Genomic DNA, 24113 nt, shown 5'->3' with positions numbered 1-24113 from the left:
CGTTTTGGCGGTTGCTGCTTTGCTGGCTTAATTAGATGGAGGTTTTATTGACGATTTAATTTATTAATAATTTTTATTAATTTTTATGTATTAGGAGGATTTTATTGATGTTATTCTATATGTAGCAGCAATAGTTGTAGTAGTTTTTTACTAGTTGGCTATGGATCTAATTGGGATTGTAATACTTACAAATTTTATTTATTAAATTATGTGTTGAAGTTATATAAATTGATTCTCTTATTATTGTTTTTTATCTCATTATAGATAGTATGATGATGATCGTGATGATATATGTTTTTTAATCAGAATTCAGATCTTAGGCTCAGTCGGGGCAGATTTAATTATCTACCACATTATACTTCGCTAAAGATGCAAACATCGACAATCTGTTAATAAGCTTGACTATTTATACCACATTAAACTTCGCTCAATATACAATGAGATATGATATAGTAACAACTAACAACTGTTAGTTCAGTGTTGATGAGCTTAACCGTAGCCCTGTCACAAGTCTTCTTGGTAATTTCATCATGTTCTTAGTTGATAAAAATATGATTTTCTTTTTTGAGTTTATTGAGTTTTTCTTTGTCCAGATGACAAGACAAAGTAATTGCAGGAAACTGTTAGCTTTATATTCTTACTGTATGGCATCGCATGCTTTAATGATTCATACATTATATATTTGTTTGGTTTCAAGAGAGATAAGCCCCTTTACAATTTGAGTTATCTCATCGCGCGCTGTTATTTTTTAATAAAGCTGTGTGAAAACAATAACCACCAAGGCCTTACCATGACAACACACACATATCCTCATAAGGATTGTAGACCTTTTCTTGCCGAAAGAAGAGAGATATCTGTTTTGGTACCACTCCAATGTGGCCGAGTATGGGATGTATACTGAGCTGTGCACAAATTGTGGATGGTAAGACATGGATATGTATATCAGTGCGGGTGTTCAAGTTGGTTTAGAGTGTGACTTTAGGGGTTTACCACCCCAAGGTCACAAGTTCGAACCCTCCGGGAGATACGGAAGTAAGTGAATTACCATGCTCGGGGGTACGAGTGTGCTAGCAATCCTCCGGATTAGTTGAGATACGCGAAAGCTGGCTCTGACATCGGATTAACAAAAAAAATGTGGATAGGCGTTACAACTGACAATCTTGACACTGGATTAACTAAAAAATATGTGGATAGGAACATGTATACCAGATTTGCGTTACAACTGACAATCAGAGAGTTTGAGGGAGAAAATATTACACAACTTCACGAGTGAAACAAGTAAATTTATTGAAAATCATTCAGACAGAAAACAGGGAGATCTCTGGCTGAAGATCAGAGTACATAAAAGTTACATGCATATTAAACTCTAGGAACTCAAACCGAACTGTGCCACAGAAAACCTTTGCAAATTCTCTAAATTCCAGCTCTGAGGTGCTTACATTGCGTGCCTTGGCTGCTTGATTCTTCAGCACGGGTAGCTATGTAGTCAGGGCCAAGATATCAGGGTATTGTTCAAACAAGGGCACATCAGTCTCTTCTAAGTAGACCCATGCTTCAATCCCTGTAAGATCTTTTGTATCCATCAGAATACTGACATTCTTGAGAGGTAAAGCAGCAGCACTTGCCCAAATAGGAGTCCCCCAACCAAAATCAGCATCATAATAAGGAAATCGACTCCAACTCGTATGGATAAACCAGTTCACCTCTGGATCAGTCAACTTCTCATTCGCCTCCAAGAACGGATCTATCACCTTCCTATGATCATCCTCATGTTGCAACAACATGTTTTTGTAGTCATCAACCGCCCCTTTGACAGAATCACTTAGCATACCTACATAATCACCATATTCTTTGTCTTTAGCTTCGCCAGCCTCAAGATTTACGGTTGCAAGGCCAAATAGGTTCCCAAAAGACTGTATTGGTATAGGAGGACTAGCCTTTTCCCTCAAGTTCATTGTCTGCATAAAGTATGCAGCTCGGGAGTGGCCATATTTAGCGCTGTCTATGCTAACAAGAGCCTGCAATATTACTGCATTCACCAATTGTATTCTTGAGGGTTTACTTTTGCCTATATCACCTGCAGGCCTGGCCTTATTCCGCAGTGTTTGGATCGCTTCACTGTCGAACACCAACCTCTTTGTGACATTATTATCTGTCCAGTTTAATTTCCAATGAGGCAAGCCTTTTCGAGGGTAGAATGAGCCCACATCGAAACTTGGTTGAAATGTTTCAATACTTAGGCCACGGCTTACAGCGACCATTCCTGCCATAAAGGAGCTTATGGTTGATGCATCACCAATCCTATGTGCAAAGCACAGAGTAAGGGCCAAGCCACCACAATCAAACATAGTGACTTGAATATGTAACAACGGGTCCGTAATTTCATCAGCTTTCTGAACATCACATGGAACCAACTGATCAAGAAGCTTAACCTCCAACTTCTTCCCTAGGCCAAGAATTACCGAAAGCTGACCATCTGCTTGCGCTGTAATAAACTCAACTCCTTGGTCACTGCAATCGATAAAACGACTGTTTTTTTCGTACCTTCCTGCAAAAGGATAGAAATTAGGCAAGGCTTTTTCTACTGAAGTTTTTAAAATGTCACACATTGAAGTGGCTTTGATGTTTTGATTGGCTTTATAGTAAAGAATGCTAGGAACATTGACAACTGGAGCAAGCTCATCAGTGAAAGATATTTTGTAGTTGCTAAGATTGGGAGGAGTTGGAATCAAGGGCTTCACAAGCTCTCTCGTTAGAATCTGAACCTTCATTCTCCGTTGCTTGTATTAAAACTTGTGTCTTGGCAATGACTCGATGCTTTTGATTCTCGTATGTATAGACAGAGGGACCGATCTAGTAAGGGGCACCGACGATGTATAGACTCAGAAAATATCTCCCTACGTCGTGTTGCACATGTTAGACGATAAATGCAAATAAATTTTTAGTTCAAATGTGTGAAAACTGAAAAATACCTGTCCAAGAGACTGGGACAAATCTTGTCATCTCATTGTTGTACACCAAATAATTGAGGAGAGAATGCAAAGATGCAGTAATGGCTTCGATCGGTACATACATATGTATACTTTTCAAACCAGAAGTGGCTCTCTCTGGTCCTGGACATGCATGGCTTATTCAGTCAGAAGCGAAGTGGTCGCAAGCGGGCTAGGCCCCTTGTTCATTTTTGGAGGTAAAGTTTAAATAGAACTATAGTTCTGTGATGGTTACATATTTCGGAAATTAGAATTAATCGAGGAATGTATTCATTATCGAGTAATTTTAAACAATCAAATATTTTTTTGGTGATTTATTGAATCGGTCAATGGACCGATTTAGCAACAATTTGTCCAATTTCTATAATTATGTTTTCCATGCCTAAATTGATCTTTAGTTTTTTATTTAATATGGGCGATTTTATCGAATCGGTTAATGGACTGATTTAGTAGCAATTTGGAAAATTTCTATAACCATGGTTTCCAGTTCTAAATTGATGTTTAATTTTCTATATAATTTGATGCCCGCCCGCGGTAGTTTTATACGCATCCATCATTCATGTAATAAAGTGAAAAGGAAGTTGCTTGGAAAAAAATGAAAAGAAAGCAACAAAAAGAACCTTATTATCAATAATATCAAGATGGTTTAAAAAATTCTTTGTATTTTATTTGACGAACAAACGAAAATTTTATTAAAATATTAAAATACGGTCAGAAAAAATTTCCAAACTATCAAATCCAATTTAATTGTAAAACAAAAAAAAGCTAAATAAATAATTATTTTATTTTCAAATCGCTTAACACTTAAAATATGTAAATTTTTCGATTTAAAAAGTATTATAATGACAATTCGAATAATCCAACATACAACGAAACTATTAGCATTGGAATTGACCTTCACATAAGTATTATCTGTAACTCAATATTCAGAATTATAAATAATTTTTTGTTATGAAAGATAATCTCTTATAATATCAACCACCGTCCCAGATTCGATGCGAGTTTTACAGATTATAATAGCACATACATAAATATTAAAATAGAATATTAACACCCAAAAAAAATAGGGACATAACAACCTTGATAATAAAGTATTTAACAAGATTTTGAAGGACCGAAAAATAAAAGTGGCGGTACGAATCCTAGATTTGAGTGTCTAACTCTCAAAATCCTAGTTGAGAGAGATAAATGTGCGAACGTAATTGAGTTTTTGTCAATATTTGGTGAATCAAATCCAGCCTAGCAAAATTTTTACGAGTCAAGTTTTAAATTTAAAATTAATAACTCGATCAAGTTCGAGTACGAGCTCAAGCGTTTGACTTGCCTCAGCTCGCTTCGCAAAGAGATGCATTTTCTTTCCCTCTTTCCGGTGATATGATTTTTTAACCACGTACAATAGGACTCTGCATATTTATGTATAACATCTACTACTACTTTTCCTGCATTAGTAACGTTCAACAAAAAGGAAAGCTCGACATATGACACGAATGTGATACGCAGAATCACCTTGTTCACTCATCTTCACAAATCTCATCTATCACATTAACATCTATCACCTTAACTGCATTTCTGGGTTTGTAAAACTCATCATCCCCACCACCCTTTCACATATATAAATTAACATGGGTGGGGTTCATAGCGTAGAATATCGATACTGTTCTAGTGAAACAAGTTTGTGTCACCAAAATTGTACTAATTTTATATCATCACTATCCCACCATCCCCACCATCCTTTCACGTTTTTATAAACTTGGGTGTGACTCATGCGTTGATAATGCGCCAGTGAAATAAGTTTGTACATGTTCGAGAGAATACTCATATAAGATCATGAAAATGCGTTTCTCTAACACTTTGAGATTATGAAGCGACTGATTTCTTAATATGATATCAGAGTTCTGGTAGATGATTTATTCTTAATATGACATCAGAGCTCAGACTGGTAGAAAATTCATGTTCGATTTCTGTCATCCCCAATATTCTCACAATTTATCGTGTCACGAAGATAAATTTATGCCCCAAAAGATGGACGTCCATGATCAACTCTCGACCCATGAATGAACTTTCGAGTGAGGGGAAATATTATAATACTAATATAAGATCCTGGAAAGATATAAATTTTAGCGACTAGTTCTTAGAAAAATTGGATTTTAGATCATAGTTTCATTATGTTCTTGATGATAATCCTAAAATCTAATGATTGGAAGTTGTTACATGCTATGTGAACTTAAACTTTCATGTATGGTTTTAAGAATTTTTCTTAATGAAATCCATAGAGAATTAGAGTTAAACTGAGTGGCTTGAAAGAGCTTGAAAAATGAGAATGTGTTTTGTCCTACATTGAAAATAAATAAAGGGGGTATTGGTTTTATATAGTATCACACACATGGGTAGTGTACAACTACTAAGGTGTGTGATGGTGCATTGTGTTCTTGTGTGCTTCACGCACGCGCACACACATGCGCGCGCCGCCGTCCCTCCTCGCACCGGACCGGGTCGGGTCGAATGTCTCGGCGTCTCGCGTACACGAGGCGACCTGGGCGAGGATTTTATTTATTTATGATTTAATATTTTAAGTAGAATTTATTTATCAGTTTGGGCTGGGTTCGGTTTCAGAATTGGGCATTTGTTATATAACTTTGTAACTGATAATATATTCAAATTAAAATAAATATGATATAATGTAAGAGATTAATGAATAAGTTGTTACAATTTTATTTTAAATTCAAAATTATCAGTTTTGATTTATCTATTAATTGTACAGTTTAATTCTGATATTAAAAGGGGTGGTCAGTTACACGTAGCCTCTACTATAAATAGAGGACTAAGGTGCTGAGTTTTATACACCACACCCTACATTCTTCTTTTCCTTTCTATACTCTCTGCTCTCCCATGGTCAGATAGTGGTTTTTCCGGCGAAGTGAGGTTCTAGTTTAAGTTGAGCTTTCGAGGTGTTGTCAACTCAAAGCTCGGAGCTGTTTTATCCTGGAGGAGTTGTTGCATAGTATCCCAACGCAACATGTGGGGCCAACTATCTCTTCAAGAGCAGTCAGGGCTTCAAGTAAGGCCTGGAGACTTAGCTGTTTCTTTACTTCCTGCATTGTACCTGTTGCACACCACTGCTTTCTGTTCTTTCTTTCTGTGTTAAAGTTATGGTTACTGGTACGCTCTTTTATTTTTCTTTGTTCTTACAGTTTCTGATTTGCATGTTGTTTACCTATATATTTTATTTTGTTAACTACTATCTTGGCCTTAGCTTGCTAAATACGTTATATAATTGCCTCTATGTTGCTGTAATAGTCAATATTTTCAATATTCTTGAAGAGATAGCTTGTTATATAGTATTTAGCATAATGGTTAGCGAAACTGAGGTTCCCGTAGGTGGTAGTTCGAGTGCAACTGTTGGGGTCATTGATTGGACCACTTATAGCTTTCCACAAGCTGTTGAATTAACTGGTTTACCGGAGAAATTCAACGGTGGCATCGACTTTTCTCGCTGTCAGAAAAGGATGAAATTGTGGTTGACTATAAAGGGTTTGTGGCCGGTTGTGGAATATGAGAAACCGGTTGTAGATCAAGAGAAGGCTGACACGGTTAAGGCTTTTGCAAAGTGGGCTGAGAAGGATGGAGTGGCTAGGGCGGCCATTTTGGCTGCTCTAACAAACACTTTGTTTGATGTCTATTCTTCTGATGCCTACTCCGCAAAACTCTTATGGGAAAAGCTGGACCAGACACATAATACTGACTCACAAGGTCTGGAAAAGTATTATGTGGTAAGGTTCCTTGAGTTCAAGCTGGTGGACAATAAGTCCATGAATGAGCAAGTGCATGAGTTCGAGATGATAGTGCATACTTTGAAGGAGTCTGGAATGGACCTCCCTGAGAAGTTCAAGGTTATGAGCATGATTGAAAAGCTCTCGAAGTCTTGGGAAGAGTTCTCTCTCTCCCTAAAAAGACAGAAAGGATAGATCACCTGGACCAACCTTATGTTGGACATCCCGCTCCAAGAACAACACAAGTCCAAACAGGGACATGTGATGCCAATTGAGCACGGTACCTCGAAGATAAACGTAGCAACTGTAGGACAGAAAAGGAAGGCTGTTGCTACGAAAGTTAATAGTAATGAACCTAAGAGTGACAAGGACAAGACCAAGAAACCCAAGGTAAACAAACCATGTTGGTCTTATGGGCAGGTTGGGCACTGGAGTAAGGACTTCCCTACAAAGAAAGTGAATAAAACTGAGGTGGTAACGCAAGCGAATGATGTGCTTGGAACCGCAAGTGGGCCCGTAGTGAACATGGTCGTTGGTGAGGCTACGGCTTCTGAAACCGACGTTGACCGGTATGTATCCTACAACCCTGTAATATTTTCTACCTATCTGTCAAATGAATGGTTGATAGATATTGGAGCTAATGTGCATATTTTTGCTGATATTAGTTTATTTGTATCTTATCAACAGAGTCATAGCTTGACTGTGAAGATGAGGAATGCAAGTGTCGCTCAAGTACTTGGAATAGAAAACGTGGATCTAAAGTTCCCTTCAGAACGTATACTATCTTTGACTAGAGTGCATCATGTTCCCGACATGCGTAGAAATATAATAAGTGGAAGCTGTTTAGTTTCTAGTGGTTTTGAAATTTCTTTCAAGTGTAATAAAGTAGTTCTTATTCATACTGGTACATTTTTTTGGCAAGGGTTACTTATCAAATGGTTTATTTGTTATTAATATTGAACCCGTTTTGGGGAATTTGAATAATAATATTATTCCTTCTGTTAAATGTATTGAATCCTCGAATATATGGCATGCTAGAATAGGTCACTTAAACTTTGGTACTCTTAAGAATATGATGAACTTAGAGTTGATTCCAAAATATACCATAGAAAAGAATTATAAATGTCAAGTATGTGTGTTTGCTAAATAAATAAGGAAACATTTTCATAACACTGTTAGGGATTTAGACTTGTTAGATTTAGTACACACTGATATTTGTGAATTTGGTGGTGTGTTGACCAAGGACCAGTTTAGATACTTCATTACTTTTATAGATGATAGTAGTAGATATTGTTATATTTATTTACTTAGACATAATGATGAAGCACTTAGTAAATTCATTATATATAAAACTGTAGTAGAAAAACAAACTAGTAAGTTACTTAAATGATTGAGATCTGATAGAGGTGGTGAGTATACGAGTAACGCTTTTAATGAATTTTGTGCAAACAATGGTATAGTTCATGAAGTTACTCCACAATACACACCTGAGTCTAATGGGGTTGATGAGCGAAAGAACTGAACATTTAAAGATATGATTAATAGTATGCTGATTAACTCTGGGTTGCCTAAATACATGTGGGGAAAGGCTCTAAATACGGCGTGCCATATTTTGAATAGGGTCCCTCTGAAACACATGGATAAGACATCCTTGGAGTTATGGAAAGGCAGGATGACTAGTCTTAAGTATATTCATGTGTGGGGGTCCCTAGCTAAGGTGCTTGTTCTTGAACACAAGAGAAAGAAACTAGGTCCGAAAACTGTTGACTGTATCTTTCTGGGCTATCTTGAAACCACTATAGCTATGTAATATTTGGTATAAAATCTGACATAGATGGTATAGTGGAAAAAACGATAGTTGAATTTTGAGATGCTACATTCTTTGAGGATGTCTACCCTATGAAGACTGGAATCCCTGAAATGACTTCTGAGGAAGTTCCTACTCACACATCGAGTTCTATTCCTGATCATGTGGAAAAGATGATAAATGTGGGGTCGAAACCTAGTAGTAGCTCTATTCCTAAGGAAGTAGAGGAACCAAGGAGAAGTAAGTGTGCAAAGATAATTAAGGACTTTGGAGGTGATTTTATCACTTACAATGTCGAGGACGAACCTTTAACTTTCCGACAAGCTATGGATTTTTCGGAGTGTAGGCATTGGAAGGGCGCTGTGAAGAGTGATATTGACTCTATTATTTCTAATGAAACATGGGAGTTGGTTGATCTCCCTCCTGGATGTTCTACTATCGGGTGAAAATGGGTCTTTAAAAGGAAGCTGAACCCTGACGGCTCAATAGATAAGTACAAAGCTAGACTGGTAGCTAAGGGTTTTAAGCAGAAGGAAGGAATTGATTACTTTGATACATACTCTCCGGTTGCAAGGATGGTAACAATATGAATGCTTATAGCATTGGCTTCCGTCCATGGTCTTATCATCCATCAGATGGATGTAAAGACCGTTTTTCTTCATGGTGAACTTGAAGAAGAGATTTATATGGACCAGCCGGAGGGATTTGTTGCATATGGCAATGAAAGGAAAGTATGTAAGTTGATCAAGTCCATCTATGGCTTGAAACAAGCTCCCAGGGATTCGCTTAAAAAGTTTGATGAAACTGTATTGCCATTCAGTTATATGTTTAATGAAAGTGACAAGTGTGTCTACACCAAAGTTAAAGGTAGTGAGTGTGTTGTCCTGTGCCTATATGTGGATAACATCTTATTTTTTGGAACCAATATTGAGATTATTAAAGAGACAAAAGAATACTTGAAAAGACATTTTGAAGTGAAGGATATGGGTGAGGCTGGTGTGATTCTTGGAATCAAACTGATTCTATCAGCTGAGGGAATAACCTTGACTCAATCTCATTATTAGAGAAATCTATACTTGAGAAATATGGTTATTCACAGTGTAGAATCGCTAGTACACCCTATGATCCTAAAGTTGCCCTTGTCAAGAATACTTCAGGAGTGCCTGTGTCTCAGTTAAGGTATTCTCAGATTATTGGGAGCTTGCAGTATCTCGCTAACGGTACTAGACCAGATATTTCATATTCTGTGTCTAAGTTGGCTAGATATACAAGCTGTCCAAATAGAACTCATTGGGATGCTCTTGATAGAGTACTTAAATATCCAAAAGGAATAATATACCTAAGTTTACACTCCAGGAGATTTCCTGGTGAGCTTGAAGGGTACAGTGATGCAAGTTGGATAGCTAAGAAGTCTGGTTCCAATGGACTGGATATGTGTTCACCTTGGCAGGTGGAACAATATCCTAGAAGTCAAACAGACAGACTATAGTGACTCATTCTACATTTGAGGCTGAGTTGTGTGCACTAGATGCCACGGGGACGGAGGCTCAATGGTTACATGGACTTATGTCTGCGATACCTATAGTAAGCAGACCGCTTCCTGCTATTGCTATTCATTGTGATAGTCGAACAACTATCGACAAGATTAGCAGTAAAAAACATAATGCTAAAATAAAGAGACACATCCAAGTTAGACTCAAATCTATAAGGGGTTTAGTGTCTGATAGGATTATAGTTATAGAGTTTATAGGAATTCAAAATAATATAGCTGATCCTTGGACTAAGGGACTAGAACCTGCAGTGGTCCTCAAGTCAAGGTTGGGGATGGGACGACTGTCAACCTATCATAATTTATCAATAGTGGGAACCCAATACACATGAGATGAGATCCCTCGAAGTGTATTCAATATGGTAATAACAAGATGTAAGGATGAATTGGTAGTACCTTTGCTACGTAGATGATATTGTTATATTTGAGTCTGTCCCCTATAAACCTAGAAGGTACTGACACTGCTAGAAAAGTAAGAGTGTTAAAATTTTGAATAAGATCAAGTCATTTGACGAGATAGAGACTGTATATTTCTGGAGATGCCCAGCTAAGCGAATGTAATTGTGTAGTCGCAATTAGAGGAAATGGTTATTCCTTGAACATTCAACGAACAGGATCGAGACAAGACCATTAATGTCTCAAAGCCGTAGTATGGCACCATAGCCTTTGACTTGTCGTCGTCTATGGAACATGGTTATACTAAACGGATTAAGATTCAAGTTGAAACATTCCATCTGAATCCGGTAGTCATTGAAGTATAGGACTTATGAGGGTTCAAATTCGGAAGGGTACCGACTCTGAAAAACAAGTCATGATGAAAAACCTAATCGTATTTCTGTATGGATTTGTGGGGGATTGTTAGAAAAATTGGATTGTAGATCATAGTTTTATTATGTTCTTGATGATAATCCTAAAATCTAATGATTGAAAGTTGTTCCATGATATGTGTACTTAAACTTTCATGTAAGGTTTTAAGAGTTCTTAATGAAATCCATAGAGAATTAGAGTTAAATTTAGTGGCTTGAAAGAGCTTGAAAAATGAGAATGTGTTTTGTCCCACATTGAAAATAAATAAAGGGGGTATTGGCTTTATATAATATAACACAATGGTTAATGTACAACTACTAAGGTGTGTGATGGTGCATTGTGTTCTTGTGTGCTTCGCCGCCCCGCACCGGACCGGACCGGGTCTGGTCGAAGGGCGATTTGGGCGAAGTCTCGGCGTCTCTCGTACGCAAGGCAACCTGGGCGAGGATTTTATTTATTTGTGATTTAATATTTTAATTAGAATTTATTTATCAGTTTGGGTTGAGTTATTACTGTTGGGCTGAGTTCGGTTTCTGAATTGGGCTGAGTCAATTTGTAAGTGGGCTTAGTCAGATTCATTGAACCTGGACATTTGTTATATAATTTTGTAACTGATAATATATTCAAATTCAAATTAAATATGTTATAATGTGAGAGATTAATGAATAAGTTGTTACAATTTTATTTTAAATTCAAAATTATCAGTTTTGATTTATCTATTAATTGTACAGTTTAATTCTGATATTAAAAGGGGTGATCAGTTACACTTAGCCTCTACTATAAATAGAGGACTAAGGTTCTGAGTTTTATACACTACACCCTACATTCTTCTTTTCCTCTCTATACTCTCTGCTCTCCCATAGTCAGATAGTGATTTTTCCGGCGAAGTGAGGTTCCAGTTGAGCTTTCGAAGTGCTGTCAACTCAAAACTCGGAGCTGTTTTATCCTGGAGGAGTTGTTGCATAGTATCCCAACGAAGCAGGTGGGGGCAACTATCTCTTCAAGAGCAGTTATGGTTTCGAGTAAGACCTGGTGACTCAGCTGTTTCTTTACTTCTTGCATTGTACCTGTTGCACACCACTGTTTTCTGTTTTTTCTTTCTGTGTTAAAGATATGATTACTGGTACGCTCTCTTATTTTTCTTTGTTCTTACAGTTTCTGATTTGCATGCTGTTTACCTACATATTTTATTTTGTTAACTGTTATCTTGGCTTTGGCTTGTTATCTTGGCTTTGACTTGCTAAATTTGTTATATAATTGCCTTGCTGTAATAGTCAATATTTCCAACACTAGTTTCTTAACAATATTCCGTCCCACCCATTCACTTGCGTCGGAAACTCTCTCACCTATATAAATGTCACCCAGAATTGAGGGGCACTAATTTTACATTACCATTATTTATTATAAATTTTTTTAAAAAAAATTTGAAGTTGTATAGTAGAAATTTTTACATTTGAAAAAAGAACAGTGAATAATTGGACAAAAACAACTTCATTTTTGAACTAAAGTATAAAATTTCTATACAATCATTTTTGTGAGATTGACAGAAATGAGAATGAAGAAATTTTGATGATGACTGAATTAATCAACATGCTTTACATGTCCAATCCGATCAACAACTGGCTTTACAAGTTTCTCTAGTTCTTCCACGTCTTCCTTCAAATCATTAGCCTTGTGAATAATATTTTCAGCTAGTTGAGCATCAGAAGCTGCAACACTTGCTAAATGTTCAACAATAAGAGCTGCTTCCTTGAGCTTACCGTTTCCGGGGAGATTATTAGCCACCTCTGCCGATACCTTCTCCGTCGTGATTGCCACCTTCTGTACTACCTCTGCTGCATATTCCACCTCTTCTGCTGCCTTTTCCAACTTCCCTGAACAAAGTATAGTTTAAAGTATAATTAAGCATGAGAAAGGTCTATTTTTGCAGTATAAGTTGTTTGATTTACCTGCTGTTTATTTCAGCTTTTTAAGTTTCTTACAAGTTACAGCCCTGGTTTCAAGACTTTAAATAAAGATAGCCAGAATGTAGGTTTTATCAAGTGTACTGTACCATTAAAGAAGAGTGATCAAATACCTTCTAGCAACAAAATGTTATCCCATTTTTGCTTCAGAAATGGTAGCAGTAAGGAGAATATTGAACCTACAAACCATTTTAACCTGCAAAAATAAGAAAAAATTTGAATAAGTGTCTCAGGAGTTTAAACAAAGCAGCCATAATTTTTTCATATGATCATCACCAATATTGATCGAGTCAAACTATAACATCCTAAATTACTGATAAGCTTAATTTCTTTCTTAAAAATCTGTTTCAAGGTGCATTAGGCCTGTAATCGTGCTACGTTGTTAGTATTGTATGTTATACCAGGCAGACATGTTATGCTTTGGAGGAGCTGGTGCAGCTGATTGAACTTCAACCTTGTTGTTTTCCCTTTCCAACCTAAAATATAAACATTAATCAGCTTCTCAGTAAAATTAACCAAGCCAAATCTGATCCTAACTAGCAACTGTCGCAGATAAAAACCCATAAAAACTTGAGAAATAATTAGCTTAATCACATGTTGATCTCATGTTTTCTGATCACGACATTACTACAACCATAAAATCTCTGTCTTGGCTGCAAAATGCTACCATCTCCCCCTTGCCTACACATCTGCACTGCATGCTTTAATCCAGGATACGACGACGTAAGGCCACCAGAACTGGAGCTTGCTCTGTAACGATACAACAGTATAGTGACCCAATTTCCAAGTTTACAAGTATTTGTTGAAGGCATTGTGAATAAAGGTTTTGTATGATACAAATGCATTATGCATCCTGCTGAATTTGACAATATATATTCGAAAACTTGCAAAATAATACCCATAAATTCTGGAAGTTCACAGAGGCAACTTTAAGTTAAAGTTAGTGCATGGCAAGTAGTTAAACACGCCAAGGTATGATGCAGTATGCGTTTTATTGTTGCACCTTAGAAAAGCAATTAGGCTTTTATTTAGTGCAAAAAATGTAAGCAACAAGCCTTGTTCCTTGCAAGTTATATGTACTTCTTATCAAATGCCAAAGAAGAACGTACCTTTTTTCAAATCCATACTCTTTATTAATGAGTTAAACATGTATAATTTGGTACAAAATCTAAAAGTATCAAAATATCAAATTTTGATATTCATATGTGACATAAGTTGAGTTATCTTCTCTATAAACTTTGTTTTCAAGAAATCGACTCATATTCGGTATAAATTTTATTTTCTATTAGTTAGTATCCATTCAATCCTCTATTTACTTTATAAAATAAAAAGTATTTTTTAAACGAATTTGTGAATTATATTAAAAAATTATGAGTTTTGTTAAATTAAGTAAAATAACATATATTTACTTTTAATATGAAAAACTACTAATTATTACGTAAACTACCGACACAAATTTACTTTTATTCTCTATAAATTTTATTTTCAATTAGTTAGTGTTAATCATAACGTTCGTTTACGCTTAAATTTGATAATACTATTTTAAACATAATTAAGTAATAGCAAATTATTTTAGTGATATTTATTAACTTTTAAACTGAAAATTATTGATTTAACGATTGTATTTGTTACTGTCCATCACAGTGTTTATTTACTTTTAAATTAAAAAACATATTTTTTCAGTAACAAATTTATGTGTTGTATTTAGATTATATTAAGTAATATTAAATTAAGTATAATAACTTCTATTTACTCTTAATTTGAAAATTAAATTTTATCAATAATTAAATAATATTTAATAAAACTATGTTGAAAAATATAATTATAAGATAATTATTAACTAATATTAAATTATCTAAAATAGCAAATATTTTGTTCATAAGATAAATATACAATTCCTTTCAAAAAAATAAAACTAATATGTTAGATTTTTATATCATTTAGTGGAAAATTTTATAACCGGTTAGATTCATTTTAACAACATAACTATTTTTTGCAAGTACTAATTTATATTTGATATTAATACATTAATTTCAATTCGTGTTTCACACCGATTATAAATTCAATTCTCTACAAATACTAATTTAATATTTTTAATCACGGGCCCGTGTTTCGCACGCGTATCAACTATCTATACTAATAAGTGAAACCATGTTTTTAAAACATAGTAGGTCTCAAATATTGGTACTTACTAGAAAGTTATATAACTATATTTAAAAATTTATGTTATTAAATTTTAACTAACACAAATTAAGTTTTACTCTCTGTTAAATTGACTTTATTTTCACTTTAATTTTTATTTGTCAGTGTACATCCAAACGTCAGTTTACTTTTAAATAAACGTCTTTGTGAAAATTAACATGTTAGATTAATACAAGTAAATAAATAGGTGCATAACTAGAACTATAACATGAAATTTCAAAATTACACTGAATTTTGATTTTTTTAACTACATAATTTAATAGTATTTATTTATTATATTTTGATTTGTATTTCACACGAATTATAAATTTCAATTTTATGTAAATAATAACTTGAAACTATTATTTTTAATTGCGGGTCTATACTTTGCACGGGTTATCAGCTAATATCGTTACCGCGAGGAACCCTATATTCAGTGCCCCTTGAGTAATATAAAGTCGCTCTACTGCGAGTCGAACTCTTGATCTCGTCGTCCGTGGACAGAAGATCAGCATCCCTTTTGTTAACAAAATTTAGACATTTTGTGCATTATATAAAAGAAAAAAGAAAGAATTAGGTAGAGAGGCATGATTGTAAAAATCGGAAATCAATATTAATCGGTAGAGGTATCGATTAGCGATTAATCGGTGAATCGGGGATTAATCGGGAGGATTAATTGAGCAAAAATCGGATATATATATATATAATTTTTAATTTTATATAAATAATGTTTACCTTAGTTTTCGTAAAAAATATGTGCAAGTTAAGTAGAATAATTTTCATGGGATTTCTTAATGGGCTAATTCTAGAAGTCTCACATAATTGCAAAAGTTGGGCCTCATGTGGTTATGATCCATCGAACTTTCCAAAAAAAAAAGAGCCCTTACTACTATAATTGTACATGTAATGCGTTGTACAGTTGTACTACACAACTAAAATATAATAAATTTATTATTATATGCATCTTTCATGACATACATGGCTCATTTCTTAAATCTGAACCATTCTGAATGATAAAATTTTTTGGATGATCAATTAATCTGGATGAAAAGGTAGTCAGAAAATCTGAATGAATTAATGTAATTTGTTGATATTTTTTCTAAATTATCTGGATGACGATAATCTAATTATTTTTCAAAAAACGATCTTAGACAAAAATTTCAAGTGCCTAATCATGTAATTAAAAAATGAATATAAATGTATTTTTATATAATGACATATAATATTAAATTACTATAAAATTAGTTTGACAATATTAATTTGTATCCCTCTTATAAAACTTTTAACGATAAAAATATAGACGATATATGAAAATCCAAAATTTTTGTTGCATATATTGAATATTATAATAATGTAACTAGCTTAATTTGAATATATAAAAAAGTTATTAAGCCGAAAATGAGAACACCAAAACTATTTCTACAAAAGTTAGGTTGTCGATTTCTTGTTCAGCTATATTTTTGGACTCCAGTCGTCCAACTAAATTTTATGCTTCATTCATAGATTCCTGTTTCGTTGGGTAACTAAAAAATATTAAAAAAATGATCTGAATCATACAAAGTCTCTCGCTCAATTTCACTCGTTTCATTAAGTGGTTATCAAATGACCCCTTAAGGTCTGTTTCATTATCTTCTTCCTTCCCCGTCTCAAACATGCCCGAGTTTTTCGTTTCGATATCTTCTCTTCTCTTCTTTCAACGCACACTTTCTTCAATTTTTTGTTGAATCACAGGATCAACTTCTCCAATTTTTCCGGTGTTGACCCGATTATCATCGATTTTGACCAATTTGACCGGGAAAATATTTTTTCCTGCGATTTCACGTTATCAGAACGGCGACTCTCCGATTAGCGATTAGTCGGCCGATTAATCAGAAAAAACGCTGATTTTTAAAACCATGAGAGGAGGTTGGGATTGGCCCAACCAGTTGATGTAGTTTCAAACGAGTGGGTTATTATATGATTGTTCATAATCATTGATTCGTAATGAGTTATGTAACGCCCCCAAATCCGGGGTTAGGAATTTGGGTCATCACGCAATCCTTCAATCATGTGTAACCTGCATTAACTCAATAATCCAATAATTCCATATCACAGACCCCCAATCTCACACACTCATAAGTTATAGCTTTAGAAACGACATACAACAAGTATCGTATGTTATTAAAACTTAAATGTACTTTACAGGATCTCAAACAATTATTCATAACCTCTACATGAAGTTACAATAATTGCGACTGATATCTTATACCTATCTGATACTCTGGCCCACCTGAGACAAAGCTGCCAGGGATTCTCCCCATGACTGCAAGCGACTAAGTCTCACACCGGCATACTGGTTATCTGTTGTGTTGTGTCATTTAAAAAAAAGAAAGAGTGAGCTATAATGCACAGTATAATAATGTTTAATATGAAATGACTGTATGATAAACTCAAGTAAAACGTCATATATGATAAATACATTTTATTCAAAAATAGTTTTCCTTGGTGATACACATCTTCTTATGAAAATAATTCTTTGATGGATTATTATCCTGCGAATACCTTAATGGTAAACCTAGCACCTAGGCTTGGGTTACGGTATTGCATCACAATTCCAATTGGAAGAATATGACATTCACTGGATCCACCGCATACGATGATCAGTCGTACTACGGAAATAGTAACCTTTTCTCCTAGTAGAAGGACGACACCTTCGTATCCCGGTTATCACCCTTGCCGCATTCGGGCTTTATATGCTTCCCCATTTAGCCCATGTATATTTTGCATACTTCGTATATCCTTCAGTACACATGGTACCTTCTCATACGGAAAATAAATATGGCAGTCTTCCCAGTCCATGAAGTACTGGATCTCTACCCCCCCTTGTCCTCTTAAAAATCCTATCATATACTTGGAATCATCGAACTATATCGAAGTTCCCCAAACGTTTTGCTTGTTGATAGGCACAGTTTTACCTCATATATATATATGTATGTACTTCCGAAAGTTTTCGGAGGAAGTACTAAGGATGTGAATTGACCGTTGTCAACAAATAAGTAAATAAGGGGGAGTTTCTTTCGAAACTATATTCAAAATATTTAAAATAAATCGAGATAATATTCTCCGATGATTTGAAATTATTCGAATGATTTTCTAAAAATCAGAAAGTATTTTAGATCAGGTTTTATGATTTTTAAATCATAAATAAATCCTTTAATAAATAATTAATAATTAAATATTAATCGTCAAATAATTAAACCTTGAATAATAATACTTTTAAAATAATATGAAAATAATATTCCTCAACTTATTTATGTTTAAGTAATATAATAATCTTTAATATTTAATCGAGTTTGAAATAAATATTCGCTGGAGAATACTTCATCCATAATAAATGAATAGTTAATAAATATTTATTATTCGAGCAATAAAGTATAATTGAGGGAATACGATCTTTGGAAATTGCTTTAATAAAAGTTCGAGGTGTTTAATATTTCGTAAGTGGACGTTGAGTCCCTTGGAATAAAATAAGTACGAACTTTTAATGGTCCAAAACATCTCCGGGATGATTCCCGAGTTTATACTTTATAAAAACTGACCGACTCCCGGTCTTATAACTTATATATCACGCTATACTATAACGTTTGTATTCTTAAATAAAACACCTCCAGAATACTTCCGGGTTTTCATAAAATTATACTGACCGATCCCGGTCTAAAATATACTCCTCATACATATAACGCTACTCTCTAGCGTTATCGATTGAAATTCAGTAATATTCATATACCAAAATCATTATCATATCATATGATATTATATAATATAATTCGTAAAACATCGTAAATATATCATCATGTATATATCGACATTATTTGAAAACAAACACAACACAACAGTTTCAGAAAGGCAGGGTTTGAAAACTTGCCTGGAGTCCAAGATACGTTTCCCGACTTCCTCTCGTTCAGGATTTCTAATCACAAACATCATAATCTTAATCAGTATTCCTACTCTCATCACCAGCTTATATTTCTAATAAGTTCAATACTTCATAATTTTCATTATTCGACCGACTCGAAATAAGTATCACTCCTTGATCAAAACGGACAGTCAAAGTGGTCTTCTAGATTTGACTTTACCGAATATTACTATTACATGACTCAAACTCTATCATTTTTAATAATTCGTAAAATTAATATTTTAATACGAAACTACCTCGAGGAGCTTCTTGAGTGCTTTTAATATTTATCCTAAAAGTTTCATTTTGATAAAATGAATTTAATTAGGTGAAACGCATTTCAAAAGTTCGGTCAACTACGGAGTTTTACTATTCAAACCGCTTTCACTAAAACGCTGATATCTCTCAAACCTTTAACTCAATTGATGCACCGTTTTCGCGTGAGTGATCTAGACAAAATTTAGAACACATCATTTGAAAATGGTTTTCTGGTAACAGGGGTGAAAATTCTGAAGTGGAAGTTTACTAACAGGGGTTGTTTTTGACATTCGTACTCCGCGCGACCTCGGCTCCGACATTTTTATAAAATTGAAAAATCAACATTTTTACTTGAAATTTTTATGACAGATAATAAACTCTATTTCTTACTCTCTGTAAAAATTTCATGATTTTTAAATATTTTTAAGTCGATCATTTATATTTACAAAGTTCTTAATTTGTTGCAGTTTTGTCGCGTAAATCCCTTTTACTAAAACGGTTATAACTTTTGATCCGTAAGAGTTGTTAGGTCCCGAATTATTGTAGAAGGGGGGGGGGGTTAAATACGATAATCACTAAATTAAAAAAAAATCGAATCTTTAGCGGATAAAGTATTTAGTGCTCGGTTAGTGGTTCCGTGTTCTTGAGAGGAATAGTGTTTGGAACGATAAAAATGAGGAACACAAGATATTCGAGGAAATAAATTAACCTGCTACAATCTAAGAACAACAAAGTTCCTAGCTACTACAAAGATTTACAAATCAAATCCTATACAATAATTTAGCTTTTGTTTGTACTAGGATTTAATTACCGGGTAACGATTATAATGCCCCTATAAATATACAAGAGTTAAATCGGGCATTATAACGTTACTCCTATGAGAAGTTAAACGGATATACAAAAAGCTTGAGCTTCTCTGTAAATCAATGCTGCCATTTTCACTTCTCTTTTGGGAGAGAAGATGAACAGAAAATTGATTTAAAAATAAATGGATCTTTTATTCTGCTGCAAAGTGTAGATTTTATCCAATAAAATTGTGTGGCTGAGGTTGAGGAGAGTTCTGTGGCGACAGGTACATTTCTGTGGCGACAGGAGATACAGGAGATATAAGTTTTGCTCGGTGGCGACACTATCCTACTTGTACATGCAAAACTTGATTACTACAATTCTAACACCCCTGTGGCGACATGAGTGTACTAATATGCCTGTGGCGACTAACTTAATCAAGTACATATATTTGTACTTAACTGATCTTATTAAAAACAAAAAACAAAAAACTTATACAGGTTTGTTATTCCTTTTATTTTGTTTTTTCCTTTTTCTTTTTCCATTTTTTTCTTTTTATTTTTCTTTTGTTTTTTTGTTTTTCTTTTCTTTCTTTCTTTTTGTATTTTCTTTTTCTTTTCTTTTCTTTTTCTCTTTTTTTTGTTTTCTTTTTATTTATTTTTCTTTTTAAGTTTAAATTATAATTAAATTAATTTATAAAATAAACTTAAATATAACTTATATAAATAAACTAATTTGAGTTTTATAAAATAAACTTATGTAAAGTTTATAAGATAAATCATTTTAAGTTTATTAAATAAATTATATTAAAGTCCATTAAATAATTTATTTAATTTAACAATTAAACTTTGAGTTTTGCCAATCCCCTGAGTTGTTTAGCTGTATACCCCGCGTACCTCTTCTCGTACTTTAACACATAAATGTTCAATCCAAGTACGTTCCTCAACTTAACAATCCTTCTATAAATAATATTCAGATTCCTTTCACGAGCTGTTGACGCCTAGTGCAACTGGTCTGGTTCACAGACGACTAACCCCAATTCAGGTCTTCGTATTATAGCCTTGATTACATTGTTAAGCTTGCCTCAACTTTATTGCTTCAGAAACTGACTGTCAATAAACAACTGTACTTTCACTGGAATCCTTTATGGTCCTTTAGACAACATCTTCATTAACCTCTGTCTGTACCCTGTCTTCAATTCTTCAGATTCCTATGTTTCGAACACTGTCTATCTTCAATCAATGCCAATACACTGAAATCTTCCGGTAGCACTTGTGTACTGAATCTTCTACATTTCTGAAACCCTGAAAGTCTTTAACCTTTGTTCTTCACTGAGGCATGATCATATTAATGAACTTCTTTTAGTGACCTGTAGACAGACTTTAGGCCTTGTTCTAATCTTCTGATTCTGTGTATTTGCCTTATCTTCATTCTTCCTGATTTCTTGTGTAGACGTAGTATTATTAACCTGTCATGTTCTAGTGTTGTTATTGTGTTGAGTTATCACGTAACTGTTCATACAGCTACACAGTCTCACCAACAATCTCCCCTTATTTGATTGTTAAAATTAACAAACAAATTAAATAGAGAGGATAACTTAACTAACAACTGGAAAAAGTAATGTACCAGGACTTGTAAATAATTCTACTGATTTTCTGGATCAAATACTGCATTTCCAGATTTCTTAAGTAACTGAAATGAAAGATGCTTGTTCCTCTAGCACTGAACTGATCTTCAAGTAGTTTCATCTTCATTTCCTTGGTTCTTCAAATCTTTGCCAGATAATACTTCTCAGTCTTGAAGTAATCATCAGCAGCTTCTTTTGTACAACCACATTTCCGGTTGAGAAGCACATATCTCTCTTGCTTCTCCCCCTATGAGAATCAACTGCTTAAAGGAGATCACCTTCGTTTACCACCTCTCCCGTACAATAGGATCCGCAGATAAAAACCAATGGTACCCCCCTTTTGGAAAACAACTTCTCCCCTTATGAAGAATAGTGATGAACCAAACCACTTCATCTGATTACTAGGAAATCACCTTGTTTATACCACCTCTCCCGTACAATAGGATCCGCAGATAAAAACAACAATAGTGTGGCGTAGTGTACATGTGCTTTACCTTTTTCCTCATCCCTGCTATTTCTCCCCATTAGTTGAGGAATCCTCCAAACTATTATATAAGCTTTTATCTCCCCCTTAGAGAAGGAATGTATGTCGTTGTCTGAAGGAGTTCTCATATTTCACTTGGTTGGAAAAGAAATAACAAGTCATAGTTTGATCAACCATGTCCCTTGGCATTCTGCAAAATGGCTTCACCGTTGATTATCCTGTTAACCAATATTCCCAACTCCTTATACCTCCCAACTGTGAGATCACCAATTGTTACTAATTGTTAGCTCCCAACTTGTTAGATCTCGAAGTATTTTAATCCAATCTGTAAATGTCAGGTCCCTAAGAGTTAGATTCCAATCATAAACAGATTCGAGACTCGAAGTATCAAGAACCATGTTTAGGGAATGGGATATGGTATTTATCTTTCTTCCTCACTGTGAGTGTGTGATTCTGTTTTGTGTACCTCATAAGTGTTTCACTCTTCTCTCCACTCGTGTTTACACTCATTCTCACAAGTGTATCACTCCTCTCATAGCTCCAAAATCCAGCTGTACCTGCAAGGAAAATCACCTTAGCCATCCTTAAGGAGGTCACATGTGGTGCAATGAGAGTTCGCAAATCCCCATCCTTGTTAGACTCGTCAGATGAATATGAGTCATAATCTACAAGTTGCTAGTTTCCCTTTTAGGGTTCCAGATTTGAACTCTGGGAAGGTAAACAATGATCCAAAGAATTTAGCATAAAGATCAAAGTTCCCTTCTAATGTCTGTGAAGACATTTCCTTGTGACTCATCAGGTAATATCTGAATCATTGTCAACAAGTTGCCGATCTGCACCTATGTCAGATCCACTATCCGCATATGCATCCAGGTTTATTAGTCCTGGGGAGGTAGACACTGACCACTGACATATGGCTATTGGATCAGTATCCCCTCCTAACACATGTAAATGCAATTGGTCCATTAAAGAACCTTGAACAATCGAATCTGACCTTAAAATGGTCGAAACTCTTGTTTCCGTCAACTCGTCCTTTGTGTATGTAACCTATCCTCGTGCATCAGGAATTGTTTATGTGGTTGAGGTGATGACACTACATCGAATACCCTGCCCGACAGGCGAATTTCAATAGACGCACCCTGTTGAGAGGATGAATCTAGTAATTGTTTTGTGCCTTTTCAGCCATTACATCTTTTTGAGAAGATGTATGGGGGCTAGCAGTTGTCTCAGTTTCGATATATCTCAACTTTGTAAGAGGAAGAGCTGCTGGGTTGACGTCAGAACCTTCCTTATGTGGTGCACTAAGGCACTTTCTCCCTCACGCTCATTCATATTTCATTTTAGTGGTAAGAGAGTGTTGGTTGGTTCTGTTTCTGTGTTTGTCTTTACAGTCTGGGATAGAAGTTGTGGGTTTCCAACCTCATGACTATCAAATGAAATAAGGCCATTGGAGGCTGAACCTGCATCACAGAACATATGACAATATAGAGATAAAATGCACTTAAGATCTATAATGAATGAAAATTATGCATTTAATCTTTGAGAGAAATGATGTACAATAGTGATTTCAAAAAGATTTTAATGAAATAAGAAATCACCAATGTAGAAAGAAGTTTGATTTTTCTCTTAAAACTGATCGAGTGCACAAGTCTGTTTTTATGCCTTAAAAGATAAATGATTTGATAAGACACAAACTAATGACCTAGATGTATTAAGAAGAGAAAGAAAGATTTTGTCTTTCAATATGAATGAGTTTTTGTAAAGGCATTGATCACTTAGGGTAAAGTCTAAGCGATTCTCATTCATGTCAAAAGCTCCATAATCTATCTTTATAAAATTATAATCAACAACATTGTGTATTGATAAATAATCATAATAAGACTGACTATGCTGCTAATTTCAAATTGTAGTGAATCTATCAGATATATCAACTCATATAAATTCACTAGAACTTAA

The 24113-nt window shown here is 34.6% G+C and overlaps 2 protein-coding genes across 2 annotated transcripts; both read right to left on the bottom strand.

Moving 5' to 3' along the window:
* Positions 1–1270: 1270 nt before the first annotated feature.
* On the bottom strand, positions 1271–3091 carry LOC141686912 (pelargonidin 3-O-(6-caffeoylglucoside) 5-O-(6-O-malonylglucoside) 4'''-malonyltransferase-like). Its single transcript, XM_074492012.1, has 2 exons — positions 2973–3091; positions 1271–2897 (listed from the first exon to the last, which is right to left on the bottom strand). The coding sequence occupies exon 2, from the start codon at positions 2769–2771 to the stop codon at positions 1479–1481; it is 1293 nt and encodes a 430-aa protein (XP_074348113.1). The 5' UTR covers positions 2772–2897; positions 2973–3091; the 3' UTR covers positions 1271–1478.
* A 9307-nt stretch (positions 3092–12398) lies between these two features.
* On the bottom strand, positions 12399–13797 carry LOC141684962 (uncharacterized). Its single transcript, XM_074490093.1, has 4 exons — positions 13482–13797; positions 13289–13363; positions 13001–13083; positions 12399–12797 (listed from the first exon to the last, which is right to left on the bottom strand). Exons 1-4 carry the CDS (start codon positions 13787–13789, stop codon positions 12505–12507), a joined length of 759 nt encoding a protein of 252 aa, XP_074346194.1. The 5' UTR covers positions 13790–13797; the 3' UTR covers positions 12399–12504.
* Between the last annotated feature and the right edge of the window lie 10316 nt (positions 13798–24113).

This window comes from Apium graveolens, chromosome 9 (assembly GCF_009905375.1).
Source record: "Apium graveolens cultivar Ventura chromosome 9, ASM990537v1, whole genome shotgun sequence".
NCBI classification, from domain to species: Eukaryota; Viridiplantae; Streptophyta; class Magnoliopsida; order Apiales; family Apiaceae; genus Apium; species Apium graveolens.
Note: the sequence above shows the minus strand (reverse complement) of the source record. Positions and strands in the feature narration are given on the sequence as shown.

Excerpts from the sequence above, each read along its gene's own strand:
- LOC141686912 (XM_074492012.1), bottom strand. The coding sequence starts at position 2,771 with ATGAAGGTTCAGATTCTAACGAGAGAGCTTGTGAAGCCCTTGATTCCA.
- LOC141684962 (XM_074490093.1), bottom strand. The coding sequence starts at position 13,789 with ATGGGTATTATTTTGCAAGTTTTCGAATATATATTGTCAAATTCAGCA. Across the intron at positions 13,364-13,481 it reads AGAAAACATGAGATCAACAT|GTTGGAAAGGGAAAACAACA; the intron begins GTGATTAAGCTA and ends TTTATATTTTAG. Across the intron at positions 12,798-13,000 it reads TAACATTTTGTTGCTAGAAG|GGAAGTTGGAAAAGGCAGCA; the intron begins GTATTTGATCAC and ends TACTTTGTTCAG.